This window comes from Cervus elaphus, chromosome 23 (assembly GCF_910594005.1).
Source record: "Cervus elaphus chromosome 23, mCerEla1.1, whole genome shotgun sequence".
In the NCBI taxonomy this organism is placed as follows: Eukaryota; Metazoa; Chordata; class Mammalia; order Artiodactyla; family Cervidae; genus Cervus; species Cervus elaphus.
In genome coordinates, this window is record NC_057837.1 from 25,670,202 (window position 1) to 25,687,064 (window position 16,863).

General features: G+C 36.0%; 1 protein-coding gene and 1 long non-coding RNA gene across 4 annotated transcripts in view; one reads left to right on the forward strand and one right to left on the reverse strand.

The window, feature by feature from the left end:
• The window catches only part of LOC122681344, a 110,094-nt gene extending 95,554 nt beyond the window's left edge, over positions 1-14,540 (forward strand). The window contains exon 3 of the long non-coding RNA XR_006336944.1: positions 14,275-14,540. This is a non-coding gene — a long non-coding RNA (uncharacterized LOC122681344). The remainder of the gene's footprint in view (positions 1-14,274) is intronic.
• ENKUR (enkurin, TRPC channel interacting protein) overlaps positions 1-16,863 on the reverse strand; it is a 30,113-nt gene that overhangs the window by 13,067 nt on the left and 183 nt on the right. Inside the window, exons 1-3 of one of the 3 annotated variants that reach the window (XM_043883335.1) lie at positions 16,233-16,833; positions 7,628-7,773; positions 1,469-1,692 (exon numbers count right to left, since the gene is read on the reverse strand). In XM_043883335.1, the coding sequence (XP_043739270.1) occupies positions 1,469-1,692; positions 7,628-7,773; positions 16,233-16,318 (456 nt within the window). In that variant the 5' untranslated portion in view covers positions 16,319-16,833. Of the gene's footprint in view, positions 1-1,468; positions 1,693-7,627; positions 7,792-16,232; positions 16,834-16,863 lie in introns of those variants that run through there. The other 2 variants (XM_043883336.1, XM_043883337.1) reach the window with 2 other exon arrangements.

Genomic DNA, 16,863 nt, shown 5'->3' on the forward strand with positions numbered 1-16,863 from the left:
AATGTAAACTAATAACTAAACCCTAGAATCTTCTGAAAGGTTATTCCTTCCAGATTTACAATAATGACTGTGCTTCTAGCGACAATTCCACCTCAACAAAAATGAGTATCTTTAGAGAATGCTTGTTATAATTCTTAAATACATTAATAATTGAAATTAAGGAAAACAAGTACAGTTTTCCTTTACTAAACTACATGTCGTTGTTCATTCCAAATTGTCTGTACTTTCACCACACTAGATTTGGACCAAATGCAGACTTCAGGGGAATGAGAACTGACAATCTAGATAATTTGTTCAGTGAGAGCACTGTTTTTTTTTAATTGAAGTAAAGGTGATTTACAATAGTATATCAGTTTTAGGTGTACAACATAGTGGTTCAAAATTTTTATAGATTATACACACAATTTAAAGCTGTTTAAAAATGTTGGCTATATTTCCCTTGTAGCTTACTTGTTTAATACATCCTAGTAAGTAGCTTATTTATTTTATCCATACTAATTTGAACCTCTTAGTCCCCTCTACTTTTCCACTCCCCACTGGTAGCCATTAGTTTGTCAGAAAGCACCATTAGTAATAATAGAATCTTTATGAATAATTTGAATATCAGGTCTTTTTAAAAATTGCAGTACTCAATTATATAACACTTTATTATTTAAAAATTTTCCCCATTCTGGTTTTAGCACTGAAAGCCCTGCATGTTGGGGAAACCTTTAGTCCCAGGCAATTGGACAGCTGGTCATCCTATGAAAGATCTTCTCTTTTGGAAGCTAAGACAAACTATAGCAGTAACAGGAAAAAAAGGAGAAATTACTGAACCATAACTTTGAAGAGGTTTTTAATGTGAAGAAGCATTATCACTTGAAGTACTGCTAATACTTTAAATTATAGGCAGCACTATGTGAAACACTGAGTCTGGGTCTCTGTAGACAAAGTCAGTAAAGTATATACATGAAATTGCCATCTTAACTGATAGGGACAAATGACAAGTAAAGATATAAACAAATGATAATTACCTTATAAATGACCAAGTTTAGTGAGTTTGTTCGTTGTTTTTCGTGCACATTAGCTGTCAGCTTGCTAAAAGCTAACTATTAAGAGCTAACTAGCTAGTGATAGGTCAATCTATGCCAAACCTTCACCTTGAATTTAGAAAAAATTCCGTTTTCTTTCTCTATTATTTTTATAATTTTTTATTAGAAGGTAATTGCTTTATAATATTGTGCTAATAGCCACAATACTACTTAATTTTAAAACAAATTTTTACTGGAGCATAGTTGCTTTGCAACGTTGTGTTAGTTTCTGCCGGACAGCAAAGTGAATCAGCTATATGCTTACATACATCCCCTCTTTTGGGGATTTCCTTCCCATTAGGTCACCATAGAGCATCAAGTTCTCTGTGCTATACAGGAGGTCCTCATTAGTTACCTATTTTATACATATAAGATGTTGTTAATATGTCAAAGGCTACCTTTTTATTGATGTACTTCGGAACCAGTCCTGAAGTTTCAAGGTCATGCTTGTCTCCAGTTCTCTTGTCAACATAAATCGGTTTAGGCTTTTTAGCCACTCCCATGATGACATCAGCTGCATTTGTATTTATAAAATTTTTTTCACTCTGTATTCCCATGACTGGATGGTCAGTCCTCAATGGCACAGGTGGCTTTCTGCGCTCATTCCATTCAAACTTTTTTTCTGTTAAACATAACATTTCCATTGTTAATGTTAAACCATAAACATGTCCACTCAGTATTATTTATAACATCCAGATGTTTTGCCATTAGTATATTAGAGTTGTATTAAAAATATATTCAAATATTTAAGGTAAAAATCAGTAATAATAAATGCAAAAAATTAAATGTGAAATAATCAATATGTTGAAGAACAATATGCATGAGACAAATGCTTGGGCCTGGTGCCCTGGGAAGACCCAGAGGAATCGGGTGGAGAGGGAGGTGGGAGGGGGGATCGGGATGGGGAATACGTGTAAATCTATGGCTGATTCATACCAATGTATGACAAAAAAATAAATAAATAAAAATTTAAAAAAAAAATCTAAGGGAAGAAAATAAACTCCCTAAATCATATGTGAGCTAATACATTTTTACTAGCTATTATAAAAATATTTTCTTATAAAGATTTCAACAACAAATATTCAGTTTGCCCATTGGAAAAAAGTTCAAAGAAACATTAAAATGTTTTTCTGAGTACTTTCAATATTATGAATAATTGTTTTCAAAGGAAAGTTACTATAAAATCACCAAGTAAGAAATCAAACTTGAGGTATTGAAAGTCCAAGAATCAGTGAAATTTTTTGCAGATTATCATTATAATGATTATCATTGATTATTATTACAAGGCATAAAAAACATTTAATAGCTGTGCATCCAACATGCAGCTTAAGAAATAAAGATTACCAATACTGTTGAGGTTTCCTATTCACTCCTCACTGATTACATCTCACCTCCTTAAACAACTACTATCCAGAGTTTACCTTATTTCTCTATTCCACATTCTCTTAATTAGCAGAAGATGAAAATGTTTCTACAGTCTCTTTGACTTGACCATTCTGACTCACCTGTTCTGATACAGCCATAAAGAAATGGTTTGTCAAAAAGCTAAAATGTAAAATAACTATATTTTATTTCCCAGAACCAAAGGCAACAACTATCTTGACAAAACCTTACTCAAATCTTAACCCCATACACATTTACTACTTTGTCTTTATTCATTTCTGTACTGTTTGAACTTTTAAATCATTTTATATAACTTTTATGATCAGAAAAAACCCAATATTTTATTATTGAAGGTCTGTGAAATGGATTGATCTCTTGTTATGGGCTGAATTATGTTCTGACCCCCATATTCCTATATTGAAGCCCTAAACCCCAGTACCTCAGAATGGTACTGTAGTTGGACATAGTTTTAAAGAGGGACTTGTTAAAATGAAGTCATTACAGTGAGCCCTAATCCAATACGAATGATCTTATAAAAGGAGGAAATTTGGACACAAATACAAAAGGAAGACCATGTGAAGACACAGGGAGAAGACAGCTATCTATAAGCCAAGAAAAGAGGTCTCAGAAGAAATGAACCCTGGAAATATCCTGATGGTGTTTTTGTTTGTTTGTTTTTGGCTGCACCTTGAGGCATGTGGGATTTGTTTCTCTGACCAGGGATTGAACCCATAACCCCTGCAATGGAATCACAGAGTCCTAACCATTGGACTCTCACATAATTCCAGGAAACACCCTGATCTGGGATGCTAGCTCTCAGAATTGTGACAAAATTAATTTCTATTGAAGCTCCTCTATGGGGCTTTCCAGATGGCACTAGTGGTAAAGAATCCACCTGCTAATGCAGGAGACAGTAAGAGACACAGGTTCGATCTGGGTTGAGAAGATCCCCTGCAGAAGGAAATGGCAACCCACTCCAGTATTCTTGCCTGGAGAGTCCCATGCACAGAGGAGCCTGGCGGGCTACAATCCATAGGGTCTCAAAGAGTCAGACATGACTGAAGTGATTTAGCACGCACATACTTGTTTATGGCAGCAGCGCTAGCAAACCAATATACCCCGATAATTCTATACCCCCTGCAAACATTATAAAGGAAGCTTTCAATATTCACTTAGTCATTAATTCATGCAATATGTTTTTGTTGAATACTTACTATGTTCCCAGGTAGTGCTCTAGGAACTGTGGGTACAGAAGTGAACAAAAGAGACAAAATCCCCTTTCTCATGGAGTTTACATGATAGTGGGGATGAAAAAATGTAATATGTAGACTATGATGTATATATTTGCTTAAATAATATGTAAAACTGTTTACTGTTCTTGACCTACAAAAATAGTTATCTTCTTCCTATTTAACATACTACTGAGATGTTGTGAACATTGTCAGAAATTGAATTGTGGAGTTCTTACAAAGCCTGGAGCAGAGAATAAACCTGTTACAACCCAAATATTTCCCATCTACTAAACATACCCAAGTAAGGATGATATAACCAGTTTGCCTAAAAAAACAGAGGCTTTAAAAAAAATTAATTTATTTGTTCTAATTTGAGGCTAACTACTTTACAATACTGTTGTGGTTTTTGCCATACATTGACATGAATCCGCCATGGGTGTACATGTGTTTCCTATCCTGAACCCCCCTCCCACCTCTCTCCCCATCTCATCCCTCAGGGTCATCCCAGTGCACCAGCCCTGAGCACCCTGTCTCATGCATCGAACCTGGACTGGCGAACTTTTTCACATATAATATACATGTTTCAATGCTATTCTCTCAAATCATCCCATCCTTGCTTTCTCCCACAGAGTCCAGAAGTCTGTGTCTCTTTTGCTGTCTCACATATAGGGTCATTGTTACCATCTTTCTAAATTCCATATATATGTGTTAATATACTGTATTGGTGTTTTTCTTGCTGACTTACTTCACTCTGTACAATAGGCTCCAGTTTCATCCACCTCATTAGAACTGATTCAAATGCATTCTTTTTAATAGCTGAGTAATATTCCCTTGTGTATATGTACCACAACTTCCTTATCCATTTGTCTGCCGATGGACATCTAGGTTGGTTCCATGACCTGGCTATTGTAAACAGTGCTGTGATGAACATTGGGGTACACATGTCTCTTTCAATTCAAAACCAGAGGCTTTTATATGTTCACATGGGAAATATTTAGAAGCCAAATTTAATTATGAGTTGAAAGTGCATGCAGATGACTTCCTTAATTATAGCTTTAGAAATGCATTTAAGAGGCAAAAGTGAATTCTCAGAAAATAAAGCAACAGTTTAGGAAGACTGATAACTCATTCCTAGTTAAGTAAATTATAAATCTTGCTTTGTGGTTATGTGCTGGATAAAGCCTAAAGCCTACCCCCATCTTACTCTATGGTATATCTACCTAAGCATCATCTCATCTATCAACCCAAGAGTAGAGGATGGCAATGGGGCTGCTGCTTAGTTGCTCAGGCGTGTCTGACTCTTTGCGGACAACGGGGGAAGGTTTAGAAAAAGGGGTGAGGATGTCTAGTCACAAATTATTCCCCCTGATATCCATATTCTCTATGACCACAATTGACTGCCAAATGTGAAAGCCAAATGATTTGGTTTCTTTCTAGGCTTCCCTGGTAGCTCAGCTGGTAAAGAATCCGCCTACAATGCAGGAGACCCCAGCTTGAATCCTGGGTCAGGAAGAGCTGCTGGAGAAGGGATAGGCTACCCACTCCAGTATTCTTGGGCTCCCCTGGTGGCTCAGCTGGTAAAGAGTCTGCCTTCAGTGTGGGAGATTCGATCCCTGGGGTGGGAAGATCCCCTGGAGAAGGGAAAGGCTACTCAGTCCAGTATTCTGGCCTGGAGAATTCCAGGGACCGTATAGAGCATGGGGTGGCAGAGTCAGACACAACTGAGCGACTTTGACTTTGACTTTTCACTTTAGGCTGTAACAAAATGGCAATGTCAACAGGGTCTCATAGTCATGCAGATGTTCCACTACTTGAATTCAGAGAAATGTTCATATATCTGGTAGGTATTTTTCAGTGTGTCTAGCAAGTTCCTGTGTTCAAAATGGCAGCATATTCACAAAGAGACTGGTAGCTGTTTGGCCTATGTTACCTTCAACTTTGTTTCACTGCATGGGCTTTTATTTTCTCTTATTTTGATGGACCTTTAAAGCTCTTGCAAAACCCCAAATTTTTTATTATTAAGGCCAATGAATTTTTGTGTTTGTTTTACCTTATAATGTTTATAAGAGAGACAGACTTCATCTCTTTTTCCTTATTTGAAACTTAGGATTTACAGTTTGGTAGTTGTGCTATGTAACATGCTTAACTTTGGCGAGTATTCATAAGGACTCAAGTAATGTCACTGGTCCTAAGGCACTTAAGGATTTAAATTCTATTTTAAGATTTTCCAGTATTCCCCAGTGGTTGTGGGTTGCAAAATAACACTTGAGGAAAAGACAAGAGACTTTCAAAGAACTGAATTTAAACATTAATACTGTATTTTCACACTTGCTTCTTTCATCTTTCCTAATAATGCCCTCATCCTTTATCATGGCATATGGGTTATGAGAGGATTGTGAGACACAAACCATTACCATAGGGAGAAGGAGTTACACTTTTGTCAAAAGGTGATACCTTCATTGGCATACTGTGTTAGTTCTTTGATCCAAGAAGATGGGAAGAGGCTGTTTAAAAGATATAGACTCATTGCCCTCTTGAGTTTATTATCCAAAACCAGCAGGGAAGACATACTCAAGTTGGGAAGAAGCTGCTTTGTGCATACTTGTCACAAATCCTTTTTCATCTATTCTCCACTTTTCTGATGGCTTTTCCCCCAATATCCATATTCTCTATGACCACAACTGACTACAACATTTGTGAGGCCCAGCACAAGATGAAAATGTGGGACTCCTTGATAAAAGGCTATTAGGAATTTCAAGATGATAAAAGCAGAGCATTAAACCAAGTGTAGGATCCTTTGAAGCACGGGGCCCAGTGTGGCTGCACAGGTAGCATGCCCAAGAAACTGATTCTCATTCATGAAGCCTCTTCCATTACATCCAATTCTTTCATTGTCCTAATGGTCTTTGAGATCTGAGAAATTTAAAGCCCATACTCAAAGCTAAAATGAGACTGGTCATTGCTTTGACAACTGATAGCAATGGTTGTATTTTCATTTCCTGGAGAAAAGACTAGATACGGTTTAGAGTCCAAGCAATTTTGCCCATTTGGGGTTTAGAACTCTTATAATTGTTGCTTGTTATTGATGTTATATGGCTAGATCTGAAGATGGTGCTGGAGTTGGGGCTTTATCATATAGTCCAAGATGTAGTTCAAGATGCTTGCACCTTCAAAAGGAAAGTCTTTGGGGGAGGAAATTTAGCATTCTCTCCTCTCTTTTTCTACTACATAGTAGGGTTTTTGAGAATTTTTTAAAATACATTTTTTCATTGTAGTGGATTTGTAATATTATATAAGTAACAGGTGTACCATACAGTGATTCAGAATTTTTAAAGGTTATACTCCATTTATAATTACTATAAAATTTGACTATATAACCTGTTATACAATATATCCTTGTATCTTATTTTATACACAATAATTTGAACCTCTTCATCCCCTACTTTATTGCCTCTCTTTTTCCCTCTCCCCACTGGTAACCACTAGTTTACTCTGTGTTTGCTTCTTTTTTGTTATATTTACCAGTTTGTTTTATCTTTTACATTCCACATATAAGTGATATAAAAAAGTTTACATCTTTGTCTGACTTATTTCCTTTAGTATAATACCCTCCAAGTCCATCCATGTTGCTGCAAATGGCAATAGTTCATTCTTTTTTATGGTTGAGTGGTATTCCATTGTATACATATACCACAACTTCTTTATCTGTTAATCTGCTGATGGGCACTTAGGTGCTTCCATGTCTTGGCAATTATAAATAATGCTGCTAGGAATACTATGGTGGATGTACTATATTCCTGATTTCTGCTTTATCCTAGCCTCTAAAATTCCGTTTAATATGAGCTAAAGTTGTTATTACTGTGAACATTTAATATTCACAGACAAAATAATTTTAGTTAAATTACCCATAAACACTTAAAATTAAAAAGTGATAAAACATACTGGGTGGTAGAATTTTTTCCTTTGAATGTTTCTTCAGGAAATCCTTTGGAGAAGGTACTTCAAGTTTTGCTGGTCCCATAGTTTTCATTGCAGTTTTAAATTTTTGCATGTCATCTTTTACAGTTGCTTTAAAAATTGATACATACCTAAAATTTTAAAAAAAGCTGTAGCATTTATCTTTAATAAGAATCATATAAAGTTTTCAAAAGGATATACATTTCTAATTTACATATATCTATATTCTATAATATATATCTATATTCACTTGGAGATAGTCATTAAGCGTAATTATCTGAGCCCTGTACATCAGGCTTAGGTAAGCTAGATTAAAGTTTTATTCTAATAAAACAGTGCCAGGATAAAGATGATCATAGTATTTACTTACTACTCTTTGACCATCTGTAGCATTTATAATGATGTAACCTCTCCCATATCTGATATTGGTAGTCTGTCTCTCCTCTCTCTCTCTCCTTTGTTCTTTTTCTTTGGCTTATAAGTCTTCTCTAATGTTCACATTTGCCATTTCAATGATTTCTGCACTGATCATTATTATATCTCATTATTTGGAGTTTTTCTTCTTCTTTTTAAGTTTCTTAAGGCGCAATTTTAGCTATTTGACTTTAAACATTTGTACTTATACCTGCTTCCTGAGAAGTCTGTATGCAGGTCAAGAAGCAACAGTTACAACTGGACATGGAACAACAGACTGGTTCCAAATTGGGAAAAACAGTATGTTAAGGTTGCTTATCGTCACCCTGGTTATTTAACTTACATGCAGAGTGCATCATGCACAATGCTGGGCTGGATGAAACACAAGCCGAAATCAAGATTGCCAGGAGAAATATCAATAACCTCAGATATGCAGATGACGCCACTCGTACAGCAGAAAGCAAAGAAGAACTGAAGAGCCTCTTGATGAAAGTGAAAGAGGAGAGTAAAAAAGCTGGCTTAAAACTCAACATTCAAAAAATCATGGCATCTGGTCCCATCACTTCATGGCAAGCAGATGGGGAAACAATGGAAACAGTGAGAGACTTTATTTTTTTGGGCTCCAAGATCACTGCAGATGGTGACTGCAGCTATGAAATTAAAAGACGCTTGCTCCTTAGAAGAAAAGCTATGACCAACCTAGACAGCATATTAGAAAGGAATGCATTTGAGTCAGTTCTAATGAGGTGAATGAACCCAGAGCTATTACACAAAGTGAAGTAAGTCAGAAAGAGAAAGATAAATATCGTACTCTAATACATATATACGGAATCCAGAAAAATGGTACTGAAGAATTTATTTACAGGGCAGCAATGGAGAAACAGACATAGAAAATAGACTTACGGACATGGGGAGAGGGGAGGAGAGGGTGAGATGTTTGGAAAGTGTAACATGGAAACTTACATTACCATATGTAAAATAGCTAGCCAATGGGAATTTGCTGTATGGCTCAGGAAACTCAAACAGGGTCTGTGTATCAATCTAGAGGGTTGGGATGGGAGGGAGATGGGAGGGAGGTTCAAAAGGGAGGGGATATATGTATACCTATGGCTGATTCATGTTGAAGTTAGACAGAAAATAGTAAAATTCTGTAAAGCAATTATACTTCAGTTTTAAAAAATTAAAAAAAAAAAAAAGCAGAGACATTATTTCACCGACAAAGGTCTATCTAGTCAAAGCTATGGTTTTTCCAGTAGTCATGTATGGATGTTGAGAGTTGGACTATAAAGAAAGTTGGGAGCCAAAGAATTGATGCTTTTGAACTGTGGTGTTCAAGAAGACTTTTGAGAGTCCCTTGGACTGCATGGAGATCCAATCAGTCCATCCTAAAGGAAATCAGTCCTGAATATTCATTGGAAGCACTGATGCTGAAGCTCCAATACTTTGGTCACCTGATGCAAAGAGCTGACTCATTGGAAAAAACTCTAATGCTGGGAAAGATTGAAGGTGGGAAGAGAAGGGGATGACAGAAGATGAGATGGTTGGATGGCATCACCGACTCGATGGACATGAGTTTGAGCAACCTCTGGGAGTTGGTGATGGACAGGGAAGCCTGGTGTGCTGGAGTCCGTGGGGTTGCAAAGAGTTGGACACGACTGAGTGACTGACCTGACTTATCTAATAGAAGTCAAAAATTTCTCCTAGGCATTGCTTCATAGCTGCATAGCACAAATTTTGATATGATATGCTTCCATTTTCATTCAGTTCAAAAACCTTTTAAATCCCCTTCTGATGTCATCTTCGTGTTAGAAGTTTGTTTAAATGTGTTATGCTTGATCTCCAAATATTTGAGGATTTTCCAGATAGCACTCTGATTTCTAATTAATTTCTATTATGCTTAAAAATATATAATTTGTAAAATTTCAATCCTTTAAAGTTTCCTGACACTTGTTTTATGGCACAAAGCATAGTCTATCTTGGTAAATGTTCTATATACATTGGAAAAGGGAATTTACACTGCCGCTGTTGGCTGGAGTGTTCCATAACTGACAGGACAAACTCGTTGGATACTATTTTCAAGGGTTCTAATAATCATTGAAAGAGAGATGTTGAAATCTCTGATTACAATTGTGGATTTATTTCTTCTTTTAGTTCTGTCAGCTTTTGCTTCATGCATTTTGAAGCTCCATTAGTAGGTGCACAGCCTTTAGAATTATCATACCTTCTTGGAAAACTGATCACTTCATTATTGTAAAGTAATATTCTTTATCCCTCTTAAAATTCTGTAGTCTAAAATCTACTGTTTGATATTAATATACCAATCCAGTATTCCTTTAATTTATAATAATACAGTATTTGTCTATTCTTTAATTTTTTTCTTGTCTTTATTTTTTAAGGGGGTTTTCTTGTGGAGAACATAGAATTTTTATCCTTTCTAACAGTTTCATTTATTTTGTTTGGACTATTGACATTTAATGTGGTTTAAAAAATGTGTCGGTATTTAAAATTTCCATCTTGCTATTGTTTTCTACCTACCCCATTGCTGGTTCTTCCTTATTTTGTGCTGTCTTATCTTTTGTTTTTATTTTGTAGAAGTTCTAAGGTTTACAATACATATGTTTACCTCATCACAGTCTACCTTCAAGTATTATTATACTACAAGTATTATTATACTACAGGATATAAGAACCTCACAAAAGCATACTTGCATCTACCCCTCCCCCATCTTAATCCTAGGTTCTATGAGTGTTATAAACCTGTAATTCATTGTATTTATTTTCCCCTTAAAAAGCTAAGTATATTGTAAAGAAATTTAAAAAGAAAAAAACTAACATTTACCCATCTGTGTGCATGTGTGTATGCTCAGTTGTGTCTGACTCTCTGTGACCCTATGGGCTGTAGCCCACCAGGCTCCTCTGTCCATGGGATTCTCCAGGCAAGAATACTGGAGTGGGTTGCCATTTCCTTCTTCAGAGGATTTTCCTGACCCAGGGATCAAACTCTTGTCTCCTGCGACACTTGCATTGGCAGGTGGATTCTTTTACCATCGAGCCACCTGGGAAGCCATATTTACCATTTTATGTAATCTTTATGTCATTGTATAAATCCCAATTTCCAGCTCATACCACTTTCTTGTGCATTATGGACTTTTAAAACTTCTGGCTTCTTGTATTTTCTGATGAACTTTTTGATGACCTACCTTCTTCCTCTGTATGCAATGTTTCTTTTTTCCTTGGCTGTTTTTAGTATTTTTCTCTTTATTACTGGTTTTAGGAAATTTTATGTTAATTGCCCTTGGAATGGTTTCCTTCTTATTACTCCTCCTCCTTTTCCTTCTTGGGGTTCATAATGATTCTTTGATTTGCAGATTTAAATATCTCATTAATTTTATAAAAATTTTGACCACTATTTAAATATTTCTTCTATATCAGTCTACTCTCCTTCTGGGATCCTAATTACACTTGTGTTAGGTTGCTTGATGTGGTCAACAACTCATTGACTCTATTTTCCTTTTCAGTTTTTTTCCCTCTCATTTTCACTTTGTATTGTTTTATTAGCATGTCTTCAAATCCAAAAAATATTTTTTCTTCAGTGTCTTAGCTATTATCCCCATTCAGTATACTATTTTCATTTAGACATAGTATTATTTATGTATTCAACATAGATTTTTTTTTTATCCTTCTATGTCTTGCTCATGTTTTCATCTGCATTTGGAACACATGAAAATATTTTAAATAGTGGTTTTAATGTTCTTGTCTACTAATTCTCTCACTGATATCGTTTCTTTGTTTGTATTGACTGATTTTTCTCTTGGTTATATACATTGTATTTCTGGGACCAGCAGCTTTTAGTCCAGTTCTAAGTTGGTCTTATTTCTGAGCACTCCACTCAATCCCCTATATCTTATGAGATTCACTCTGGTTGGTGGGAACATAAACTTTATCTGGCTCTGCTGCTTTCTGTTGGTTATTTCTCTGGCCTTGGTAGTTTCATCATACATGTGGACTGTCAACTAAAGACTTCAGGGAAATCCTCCTGTATACTTCCACAATTTTCTGTCTATGCAGTTTTCTCCTCTATAGTACTCTGTGCTATGAATGGTACATGGCTTGCTTCCCTGGTGGTTCAGGTTAAAGCATCTGCCTGCAATGCGGGAGACCTGGGTTCGATCCCTGGGTCGGGAAGATCCCCTGGAGAAGGAAATGGCAACCCACTCCAGTATTCTTGCCTGGAGAATCCCATGGATGGAGGAACCTGGTGGCTACAGTGCATGGGGTCGCAAAGAGTCGGATACGACTGAGCGACTTTACTTCACTCACTGACCTCCTCAAATTCTGAATCCTGTCACTTTAACTCAGTGAAACTGCTGGATTTTGTTTTAATTTCTCTTTCCTGACTTTTGTCTGGAGATTTTCTCCAGGAAGAATATTGGGACAATTGTAGGCCTTGTTTCCCTTCACTTAGGGATGACCGTTCTGTGCTGCCTGTTGTTCAGTGTCTAAAAAACCATTGTTTTACAAATATTTTCCTGGTGTTTTAGTTGCTTAAGGTGAGAGGGTAAATTCCATTCTTGACTGGAAGCAGAAATTCAGCTATATCACTTTCAGTAACTTGTATTCTCATCTTACTATGTAGATAAGTTTGTGTGGAGAAACATTAAATTTTTTCTTGCTTTTAGAAGACTTTCTTCAATCTTGAACTCAACGGCTATGAATTAATTACAGTCCAAAATGAATGAGCACATTACATACCTTCAAGAAATAATGTTCAATCCAAATCTGTGCCTTCAAATTCCCATGGAAACTGTAATTAGCATATATGATCTCTTGACTAATAACCTTCTTTGAGGTAAAAAGGAGTATGTATACTCACCTTTTTAAAAATTGCATCTTGTGATTCATTACACTATTTTGTGTGTGAACTGAAAGCTTACCATGTCATAGAAAACAAGATATTTTATTCTATATGAATAATTTTTTTCAAAATTACAAATTTTTTAAATGATGAAACTAATACAATAGTGTATGTCAATTATATCTCAATAACACAAGAAAAAAGATCTATTAATAGGTTCCCTTAATCTCAATTTTCCAAAAAAAATTTTGTATCTCTATGTATGAATTGTAACTTGATTTTAACTTGATAATGTGGTATCTTTTCATAATTAATATATGTAAAGCTTACACTTTTTTTAATGAAAGGCTTTTTCAATGCTATAGTGTTTTACAATTTTCAAATCATGCGAGTTTCACCCACATTTCATATAATTCCATAACAACCCTTTTGCCCCACCCTTGTATTCCCCTTCTCCTTCCCCCCGACCCCCACTGGTAACTGCTAATTTATTCTTTTTATCTGTGAATCTGCTTCTTTTTTATTTTATTCACTAGTTTGTTGTATTTTTTAGACTCTACCTTTAAGTGACACCACAGTGTTTGTCTTTCTCTGACTTATTACACTAAGAATAATGCTCTCCAACTCCATACATGTTGCTGCAAATGGGAAAATTCCATGTGTTTTTATAATTGAGTAGCAATCCATTGCATGTATATGTGTGTATATACATATACACACCACATCTTCTTTATCCATTCAGCTATTGATGAACACTGAGCTTGCTTCCACTACACTTTCAATAGTTGCATTTTACTCCATTTTCTAGATGGTGTGGTTTTATTGTAAAGATCTAGGGGTGACTCAGACAACTGGCCCTACTTTTTAGTTTTTATTAGATGTGGGCTATAGATTTTTCTAAAACTAAAGTTGTCATATTCAATAAACATACCATACTTATATTTTCTTGCCAACAATCATAATATATTAAGTCATATTGAGTCTTTAGATAAACATGTCCATGGCAATTTATTTGAAAGTGACCAAAAGTTGGTACAATCTAATGTTTCATTGAGTTTTTTTTTTTTTAATCCTACTCGACTAGATGAACATCTGGTTAACTACTGCTATATGCTTGTTTTACAATTTCAGGCCAAAAAAATAAATAAATAAAATTTCAGGCCAATATTATTACAGCATTTCATAATCATGTAAACTTTAGACTGCTCATAGCTCACAGTTCAACTGGAAGAGGGTGTCCTTCATCACACTTTGATTTCATATATCCATTTTCTAAATTATCATTTAGCATCTGCATCTCTCATTAGGGTTTTCAATGATGTATGGTTTTATTGTTAACCAACACTTTAATGTTTATCTTTCAGTTCCCCAAGGAGACTGTAATCTCTGAGGTATGGGAGATCAGGTACCATCAATTGTGGTTTCCCCAAGGAATCTGCCTCTTTGTGAAAGCTGAACAATCATCTTCAAGACTTGCAAAGAGCTGCAGTGAACTTTCTTGAAACTGGGTATATAACTCAGTGATGCAAAGACTCATAGCTTAATATATTTCTTTCTTAGCAAGAATTCTTACTACTACTAAGTGGATTGGGTAAGGGCAATTGTGTTACTGTGAGGGCAATTTGTGTTACAGTGGAGAGAAAGAATTGGTTAAGTGTTTTATTATGCTCTGTGGTTTTTTTTTTTTAATAAATAAAGTGTCTTGCAAGCATGACATCTTGTCAAATTAAAAACTCCTCTTGGTTGTTGCTGGCAGTGTAGGTTGACTTTACCCTAACACAAAGAGTTCTTTGGCATCACATTTGGATGCCTTCTATTCTTTTCACCGTAAGTTAGTTTTTCCTACTTATTTCTTCAGAGTAAACCAAGGAGTTTGAGCTGTCACTGCAACATTACCCAATGGTGATATTATACATTTGCCAACTAAATAAAGATTTTTCCTATAAAATTTCTTGAAAAAGCCACCTAGACACAGTAAACCTTTTTAAATTTACCAATAAACAAAATACCTATTTAATAAACTATCTTAAATTCAAATTCAGGATTCTATGAAAAATATAATCTGCCAGTGGGTTACAGAGGAGCTTTTATCTTGTACAATACACAGGAATTTTCGACCAAAACTCCATTCAGCAATAGTTAATTTGAACACTTCTCATCAACTCTGAAACTGTACCAAATCTTACTTTGAATTCCTATTTCCAATCTCTACTAGATTTTGAGAAGCTTATGGAAAACAAAATCGGTATTGGTCTGGTTAAAAAAAGATACTCAGGCTTAAAAATGGAAGGATCTGTCCACTTGTTGAAGATGTTAGGCACTCCAAGTAATTACTAAAAAAGATAATTGACAATTAGATCTAAAAGACCTTAAAGATTATCCATTCATGTAATTTGTTTTACAGATCAGAAAACAAATTTTAATAATGTATTAGAGATTACAAAACCAATCAGTTGCAGAGCCTAATTTTTTGTTTTTAGCCCAGTGCTCTTTCAATGTAGTTTTGACTTGGAACAAGAAAAAGGAGAAAGGTAAAAAGCTGCAAAATCCTAGGAGGAAAGAGATTTTCCCTATTCTTTACCTTCTTTTGTCCCTAGAGATTTAAGTAAGTGCTAAGTCCCAGGTGAGTAACTGAGACCTTTACTGTGTGGCTACCTTTTTGAAAATTTGGGGAACTAAAGGGGTTCTAACACCTATATAAAAATCTTAACTCTATCACATATTTTTGGGTCTCTGTCAATCCATTCTTCTATCAACCATTAGATCAAAAAAAGACCTTAGGCACTATTTTGTGCATTTGCTTCATCAAAAAAAAAAAAAAGAGAGAGAGAGAGAGGCTCAGAAACAAATAGAAATTGATATTTGACAATGCTCTTGGGAAAAAACTGGTATTATCTTTCTTTAGAGAAAGCGGTGTAGTCAGAAAGGAAACAGTGAATTCCTGAAACAAGGTATCAAGTATCCCAACGCAGGATGATAAAATTGTGACTTCTCTTTTTTCAACACTAAGACATTTCAGGCTATGTTGTATACCACATCACACACGAACAATTAAATTACGAACAATTATACACGTATGAACAAGAGGCTGACATAAGAAAATGGCCCTCTCACAGCACTGGACCACCCTCTCTCTGAAGTATGAGAAGCTTAATACTTATATTTCACAACTTCTTCTTTAAGCAGCTGTCACCCAAGGCTACTTCATTGAGATAAAAATAACGTAATCTCGTTTTGAAAGCCATAGGATGCTTACTTAATCCTGAAATGGAACAATTCTCCATTCCTGTTTCAAGTGACAATCGTTTGCTTACCCACATACCTAGGAGGCTGTGAAGGCTCCTTCCGGTCACTGGGTATGAGGTTATAAATGCTCTCAGAAGGGCCCGTTGGATCCATGGCCACCATATGAGTCCTGAAAACTACTTAGCTTTTTTCTCACTATAGCAGTATCTCCATCCCTTTCTTCACAGCTTGTCCTTTCCTCTCCTACCCTCTTGCCTTCTCAAGGAACTAACGTTTCTTTCACGCAATTCCCCCGTGACCTCCTCTTCGCGTCCTCTCTCGCCAAGAAAGTAAAATGCCCCTTCTCCGACTCTTGGGCTCGTTTAGCATTGTTGACGGCACGACTGCCGTGGAAACAGTAACTAGGCAACGAGAAGGTGGCGTCGCAATCTAGTGTTCCAAACTTGCCTCTTGCAAAGGCTCCTTTTCTGTCAGAGCTCAACGTGAAAACCACAGTTTATATGTACCTTTGGGAGTAAAGGGGTAGAAAATGGAGTCCCCTTAGAAATGTTGCTCTTTTCTCTGCGTATTTGGAGAAAAACATAAATTCTACCACAGACAGACTGGAAACTGTGCCGCTGTGCAGGCGTCACACAAGACTCTCGTCCACAGGCGTCAACCCTGTGGGGCTGGGCGAGCGACTGAGGCCACGCTGACGCACGTCCGAC